The 8,470-nt window shown below is 38.0% G+C and overlaps 1 protein-coding gene across 1 annotated transcript; it reads right to left on the bottom strand.

The window, feature by feature from the left end:
- Positions 1-336: 336 nt before the first annotated feature.
- LOC103907177 (cholesterol 7-alpha-monooxygenase) lies at positions 337-7,538 on the bottom strand. The gene is made up of 6 exons (XM_009289291.2): positions 7,392-7,538; positions 5,819-6,059; positions 4,530-5,143; positions 3,058-3,188; positions 1,924-2,099; positions 337-1,297 (listed from the first exon to the last, which is right to left on the bottom strand). The coding sequence occupies exons 1-6, from the start codon at positions 7,469-7,471 to the stop codon at positions 1,097-1,099; spliced, it is 1,443 nt and encodes a 480-aa protein (XP_009287566.2). The 5' UTR covers positions 7,472-7,538; the 3' UTR covers positions 337-1,096.
- Positions 7,539-8,470: the final 932 nt, after the last annotated feature.

Genomic DNA, 8,470 nt, shown 5'->3' with positions numbered 1-8,470 from the left:
CAGGGATATTACAGAGAACCAAATTATATTATCCCTGGAACAATTGTTCTTACAGACATGCCACCACTAAAAGTGAAATGTGTGGGCATACTACCCATGGTAACTTTAATGGAATTAGACTAGGAAGACTTAAGAAGTATGACCAATGGAGGCTTATGGAAATACAGAATTCAGAGAATGGTGCAAAATCCAACCAGAACCACTGGTGAATATATGGTGGCTATTTATTTATCTCCATATTGGCGTTTGAGCTGGCTAGTTTAAAGCTGGCTTCGGTGGTTTGGGTGTAAATCTTTGAGAATGTTAAGACATTAAAATGACAAATAGTCTCGAGACGCATTTGGTTCAGCCAATATCATTTATTTTAATAGAGTTACAACTTTCTGAAGAGAAGTATATTACAATGAACGTAATACAAGTTTTGCAGTTTCACTAGAACGTGAACATTTTTGTAGATTTTCTTCAAGTCTTTTTCTTGTTTTTCATAAAACCATAAAGGTACTTCCCCAGGAAACTCTCCCCTCCCCACCGCAAATCTGCCTTTACACAACAAAATTTTTATTTCACCTGTGGGGAGAACCACCGTCCCCAACATTTCAATTATAAAGAAGAATAAGTTTTAACTGTAGTTGAATTTTGACAATTATTTTGAATTAGTTGATGAAATTCTAACTAACTCTGGGAAAGTATTTGCTGACAGAAAAAAAAAAAAGAACGACTGCACATGCACAATTCAGAATCTTAACTTGCATTTCGAAATGGTTGGTAAAAGGGGAAACATTTGTATCAACACAGGGCATTAAACCCACAGCATGCTGGTGCCGTAACGGTATACATTATGCATTTTCCATTAGACTGATGAATTAGCATCTTCATATAGATTTTCCCCCAAGACTTGCAAAGTTTCATTTGCATATATATATAAAATATATATAAAGTATATGTTATATAGTGTACTTATATAGTACATAGTTTATATGTATAATATAAAATATATATTCATAGACATTTCAGTCTATACCTGAAATCAATGTCGTTGGCTGGTTGCAAAATACCCAGTCCTGCACGGGATTGATCTAAAGAAGGACATTGCACATTATTGTACAAGCTCTATCTCAAAATATGAAAATATCAAAGCCAAAAATTGTTTAATTTCATGGACAGCAAATAATCTGCCAGGGCATTTTGCTATGCCTGTCCCAAATGGCATATAGTAATACTTTAACTTGCGACCGTTGCGGTAGAAGTCAGTCTTTTCTTCTCCATTCTCATTGAGAAAGCGATCATATTTGAATGTCTGTAATAAAACCCACAAAAGAGTTACTCGACATTTGAATACCTCCGAAGACTAGATAATGCCATTAAGACACAAGATGCAGGCTGGGAAAGAAGAGCCTCTAGCAGTAGGCGTTGTACCGTAGCGCCAGGCCCTGTGGTGCTGTTTTGGAAAGGGTAGCCCCTTGAGAAGCGCTGGTATGTGGGACATGATCCCAGGTTCTTTGCTGATAACTCTCCTTTTCTTTTCTGACCTCTTAAAATAAGGATGATAACCTGCATCCTTGTTCATGCAGCAGAACTGGAAGATTTCTCATTCTGTGCCTTTGGGAAAATATTATCCTTACCCTTGTCCTCCATCGAACCCCCCCATAATGGTGATCTTTCCTCACTGAGGAAGGCGGTAAGTAGAAGGCTGTCTTGGGCTGGGAGCACGCTTTTTGGTTACACTAAAACATGTTTTGCAAATAGTACTTGCACTGACTTTATTCTTTTTTTTGCTTATCATTATGGCTCCAGGTGTAAGAACAGACTGTCTGGAGTACAACAGAAAACCAGCTGTGGGGTCACCCCTGATAAATGCTCTACTAAAAGGCATGTTAGCTTCTGCTAGAGCTCAGAGTTTAATGCACTTTGATAAATACTTACCAAGGGATCAGCATAGATTTCTGGATCAAAATGCAACAGCTGAGGATAAAGAGCTACAATATCATCACTGCGAATGTTGTAAAAATTGTTCTCTAAGTGCAAAGTGAAATCCTCCTTGGCAACTCGGAAAGTCATAGACGCACTCGATAGCCTCATTGCCTCCTTGATGATGCTGTCTATAGGGAGAGGAAAAGGAATGATTACCATGGAAATAGAATGTGCATGTCCTTGTGGGAGGTCATGCATTTTGAACTATTTCAAACCCATTATCAAACCCTGCATCTATTAGAAGAAATATTTTAACAATAACTTTCTAAATGCCTAAGAAAGTATCTTTCTCATTGCCTTTTAGCATTATTATCCTTTCTGCAGATAACACAGAGAACATAATACACTTTCCCCTAGTAAAACAGTTATAGCTGGGGCAACAGAATATTTGAAAATGAGACACGTTTTCACTCTGAGGTAAAGAACAAACCAGTCAAAACTGGAAACATAACAAAAAAAAGAAACAGTGCAGTGATCAGGATTTTCTGGAACTTTAAGAGGTAGTGCATAGAAACCAGTACTCAGAAAAAGTAACTTGGGGTTTTTTTGCTTCAATATAAGCTGACTTTTTTTTTTTTTTAAAGCAACAGCAGTTAAAGGGTGACATTTTCAAAACTCTCTGTAACTTGGACACTTTGAAAAATGTGCCAATATTTCAAATATTTGAAAAATATTAAGAAGAAATAAAAGTAATGGTATTAGAAGATATTGCTTCACATCATAAGAATTGGGATATAAAATTTGGCAACACCCTTTTATTTGATCTAAAGTCATTACCAAACAAAATATTGTTCTGAATTATCCATGGGTCTCCAATACTATGTTATGTAGCTGTGTAGCAGTATTGAGACATGCCATTACCCACAAAAAAAGTGCTATTCATGTGAATTTTGTTACTCTCAGTACCACCTGGGACGTTGGGATGACTGATTGTGTTGACTATTGCTAAGGAACATACAGTTTTTTGTTCTAGTGTTTGTTGGCTAATTCCATTGTAATTCTGTAGCAAGCATTTATATGGTAACAAAGAGAAGACTGTGAAAATTGTGGGGTGATTTCTGTTACTCCTGCATAAAATAATCATACCTAGTACTAGCATATTATCCAGCTGTTTTCGGTTCAAGGAAATATGTTTGCCACCTAAGCTGATCTTCTCTCCGGCACTTTCCAAAATACGTTGCACTTCTTTGGTAGCAGCTCTCATTGCTTCTGGACTCCTAAGATCAAAAAAGCAGAAGTATAATATAATTTTACACTTAAGAATGCTTTAAAAAGGGATTTTGCCATTAACTTTCTTCCTGACTAAAATTTAGTTTGTTAGCTGACAAGTACAACTTTCTAAAATGAAAATGTTGCAGCAAAACGCTGCAACCACATTTTTTCATGTCTTGGCAAAGGTACGATAGCTTCAAAAAAAGGAAAAGAACCCCAAGTATTTGATTCTGTCTCCAATGACAAGTGGGACAGAACTGATGTGCATAACTCAGGTAATAAACAGTAACATCACTAAAAAGCAATGCCAAGAATAAGAAATAAAACAATCAGTTGTAGATTAGGAAATAGCCCCACTGCAGGTAGAAAGTTTAGAAACAGGATCATAGATCAGTTTTATAACATCACTTATCCTGGATGATGTCCTATTATGTGGCAATATTCTGTCTAGCTAAAAAGAATCTTCCTAATACTAAGTGTCCACATAGCATCCTTCACTGTCTACATGTTCTTACAGACATGGAATATATGAGCTATGGGGAAATACATATAGATAATAATACAGGATGCAATAGTGTCTTGATGTAGGCACAATCAATCAGGGTGTTAAAAGACTCCAAGGCCAGAAGACCTAAAGCCAATGCATTCTTGGAATGAAAAGTACTAAAGAACCTCAGGTAATAGCATTGGCAGGTAGATATCAGGATGCAAGCCACTGGCTAAATAAAAACCTCAGCAATTTAGATATATACTTAAGAGTTAGTCATGCTGAGGTAGATTATATTCCACAGAGGCCCACTCTAAAATGGACATTTAATAGTATTATCTGAACTGTGCACTCCTCTCATGAGTAACAAGCTCAGCAGCTGCAGTCTACACTGCAGCCTCAGAAGGATCTATCAACGTAGAAACTATTTTCTATTAAGTATCTGTGAAAACAATAATGAAGTTAAAGCTCATTTTGCCTGCTTTAGTGAGAAGGTCTAAAAATGTCTGATTATATTGGAAGCCTTCAGTACAATTAATGTTCTGACTGCAACCAGCACTTTTAATGTCATGTCATATAGGTTTACCCCAAAGCTTTCTTGACAAAATATAGCATTGCCCTGGAGTGGGCTTTTTTGAAAACCTTCTGCAGAATTGCTCTGTGGTACCACTACTTGGTCTCAGACGAGTGAAGGGGGTTTCTGTGGAAGTCCAGAACAACATGCCATTTCTGTTGTAATCAGTAAGCTTTTTGACACTGATGAGGTATCAAGCAGTGGAAATTGCCTGTATTCATGAACTGGTTTCTGAAAGATAACAAACATTTTTCTTGTTTGGAAACAAGAAGCATTGGGACTTACTTAAGAAGATAGAACAAGCTCCAAAACGTGGCAGGAATGGTGTTGGCTTGTGAGGCCCAGAGCACCGCCACATGGGTCTTCGCTTTTTCCATGTCATCGAAGGTTGACAGAGTGTCATTCAGGAACATGCGGAGGGTGACAAGCTCAGAAAGGTTGTCCCTCTTCAGGAGGTTCTTGTGGAGGAGTGCCTCTCCCAGCTTCTCACGTGCACTGTGGGCACTCTTGAAGAGGTGGATAGGCAGCCCCGCCACGAGGGCTGGAAAGATCCTATCAAATTCCTTGAAGTTTTCGAGGGCATTTAGGATATGAGCTCTCTCAGTTTCCTGCTTTGATGATAGATTTTTGTCGTGATTTGAATTAAATTCTTTACCAAAAAGTGTTAAAAAGCCAGACTCAAACATCACCTGGCAACAGAACATATAAAGTCCTTCTGTCACCCAGGCATTAGACTGAAGTTTAGATGTTCTTGACTGCAGCATGACGTACTGTAGGTTTTCCATCATTGCTTCAATGAGGGCATCTAGGGCATTACCTTGAAGGGTTCTAATGAAAGTCTGATGAAAATTTTCAGTGGTGTTTCCCTCTGCTGGGTCAATGCTACCATGCCCAAAAGCCTGTCACAAAAAAAATTGTATGCATGATAAATAAGGCCTGCCATAACCTTGATGATAAAGTCTAACAGAAACTAAAGCCAAAGTATAACTTCATAGCTTACTAGAGGGAAGCATAATAAGGGCTATTAATACTAGAACTGATACTTTCTCAGTGAACCATAGCAGTTAAGTAGGCAAATGAAAATAGATTCGAATAGATGCTTACAAATAAATGGACATGGTTACCTAGACCTTCATTCAACTCCCATTGACATCAACAGGAGACTTTTTGCTTACTTCAGTAAGAGTTTGACTGAGCTCCTACTGTGTTGCATCATTTTTTAAGGCATTAGGACCAAATCTTCTGTAGTGGTGAGCACCTCCTGAAGAAGGTTTCAGCTTCAGCAAGCTATATGATCATTTTGCAGATGGTGCTAACTGTATTTCTTCTTTAGCAATTTGGGATACTACATGACTAAATAACGTCATTCTTAGAGAATCCAAATCACTGCGAATTTCCTTTCCATTAAGGAAAGGGAAAAAAAGACCCCAATGTTTTAAACCAATAGAAGTGCAGAAATGTGAACCCAATGATATTTCAAAGGCATAGTTATGCTATAGGGATTAACTGGGTACATCTGTCCTGACAGCAGATACTTTGCTTGTTAGATATTAAAACCATTTTTAAAGTGGTACCTTGGCAGAAGTAGCAAAATGGAACTTTTTCCAGTCCAAGTGTTTTCCCTGGCGTATCAATGCATGGTATGAAAAAGGGTCAGTGAGGAAATGAATGTATTTCCCTGCTACTCGGCAAGTGAAAATGTGGCCATGCTTCTTCTGCTTTTCTCTGAGGAATTCAAGGGGGTTGGCACTGAACTGCAAGGCACAGCCCAGGTATGGGAGGAACCCATTTTCAAGTGGTGGCTCACCTCGTCGCCTACAAAACACAAACAAAAGCTGAATTTAGAAGTATGTATAAAGATCTCTCCTCCAGGACTACCAGGTAAGTAAAATGATGATGCTAGGCTTTCTGTAATGTGAAAAATTGTAAAAAAAAAAAAACCCAAGCAAATAGTATATTGACAAATAATTTTCTCCCCTTTAAGGAGTAAGCCTATTGTGAGGTCTATGGCATACAAGAAAGAATAACTTTAACAGCCTGTATTATAATAAACATAATAAACCACAGCTTGATGATGTCATTTTTCTTTTCCCTAGATCAGGAGTGTATTTTTCACTTGTTTAAATGCAGCATTGTTGCCACTAGCTAACATGCACAGTTATGCAATTGTCCCACAAATTAATAATCCATCCCACTAATATTGTCTGATACATTTTTGGGCAACGGTATTCACAATTCAATTTGAATACCAAGGGGAATAGCCTTTTGAGTGTAGAAAGCTTGTTGTGATTGGCATATCCCATTTGGACCAAATCCTGCTGAAAACAGTGGGAATTTTGCCATGATCTTCAGTAAGCATAAGAGTTAGTCTTTCAGGCATAGTGTCATTAAGCACATGCTTTAAGTTAAGCATGTGCTTAAAGTAAAGCATATGCTTAAACGGTATTTTTTATTCTCAGTCAGAAAACTACTTTCCTGCATAAGGACACCATAGCTGCTAAAATAACTTTCAGATAATACTTTAGCTTTTCTAGTAAGTTCCTGATGGTTATTATCTGAAGTTAACTATTTTCACCTTTTTTATTAAACTTTTTCACGTAAAACAAGAAAATGACTGCTGAAAAAATACAAAATTACAATAGGTAAGCAAATTACTTGCTCCTTATGTAAATGTTCTAGTAGGATAAATGCTTTTAAGGAATATGTATTTGACATAGTAAGGTACAGGCATATTATCTGTATTAAACTGTGTAACTAGATATGATAGACTGATAATATAAAAATGTTTGTAAGTAGGTATTAAACTATAATTAGATATAAGTAGGTTTTAGCTGTGATCACAATGCAGGTAAAACAATAGCCCAGTAGTTTAGGAAATCAGAACACGCATATTCATATTTTAATTACCTCATTTATGCATAGATTTGTATCTACAGCTATGTCTAGGCATTACCTCACTATTATTAAAAAGCCCATACACAAAAATTCTGTTGTAAAATAAATCTCTCAAAAGACCTAACTACAGTGTTGCCCATGCTATCCTGCACGATAGTCTTAAGATTACACTTCTTTTAGTTATGTACACGGTATATTTGACAGAAATAAAGGCTAGGTACACTGAGATGCATTTACAAACAGATTCCTTACCTCCTCCTCCTCCCTAGAAGAAACCAAAGCCCACAGCAGAGTATTATCACTGTTCCCCAGATCCATGATGCTATGAACATTTCTGGTAATGCCCAAAAACTTCCAAGTGGAAAACTGGTGACTACCAGTATGGCAGGAGAGGTGACTGAGAATGATACAGAAGACAGGTCACGATTTATATACAGTAGCTGCACCACTGTATCTAATGGCATTCAGTCAACCTAGCAAGCTATTGATTAACCATTTCTGGAGAGAGCCTGTTTTGTCTCTGTTCTGACATCTTTCTGCAGAGAGCTTCGCTGGATTGATGTAGACAGTTGCAGACATGGCCTTGAGCTGATGTCACATATCGGTAGCGGTTCCAAAGTAATCAAACAGCTGTAATAGTTGATAATTTGAAGGTCTGTCAGGTGTGTTTTGAACTATCCTGCAGATGTACCAATTGCAGTTTATAGTTCAAGTTTAGCAATATATGAAATGGCTACTGACAGGTGTCCCCAGGACTCAGACTGGGCTAAATGGTGGCTGCAGTTCGTGTTGTCCTTTATCTGCCAGCCTGCTCATCCCCTCCCTTATCCTTCTTGTGGGACTGCCCTGGCTCTGAGGTAGCACCGCGAGAGGGAATGGTGGTGGGTTCGGCTGCAGGTAAAGGGATGGCTGCAGTGATGGACTTACTCTTTCTAACAACGTTTCTCTGGTAGAAAGGGAAAAATGGGCTTTCTATAATGCAGCGTGTGAAAGAAGAAAGCAGGATTCGACAACCATATGTTTTTTTCTTCAATGTCCTTGGATCACCTTTTACACTCCCATTTAAATCTTCTGCTTTCTACCTCTGCTCCAAGCTGTACAGCACCACTTCAGTTAACTTTGCTGCCTTGGAATATGGTCTCTGGTCCTGTTTCAGGAAAACCCTGAAAAATGTATTGAATTTTCAGCACCTAGAGGAGCAAGCCCCTTTTTTTTTCTCTAATTCAGTCCTTTCTGCTTAAATATATCCCTAGGTACCCATTTTCTGTTATCATCCACATTGAGTTCTGCCATGCTGTGTCCATACATTGCTAAGTCCTTTCTAACGTGCT

The sequence above is a fragment of the Aptenodytes forsteri genome, unplaced genomic scaffold (assembly GCF_000699145.1).
Source record: "Aptenodytes forsteri isolate BGI_AS27 unplaced genomic scaffold, ASM69914v1 Scaffold139, whole genome shotgun sequence".
NCBI lineage: Eukaryota > Metazoa > Chordata > Aves > Sphenisciformes > Spheniscidae > Aptenodytes > Aptenodytes forsteri.
The sequence above is the reverse complement of the archived record's forward strand: the minus strand, read 5'-3'. Positions and strand labels throughout refer to the sequence as shown.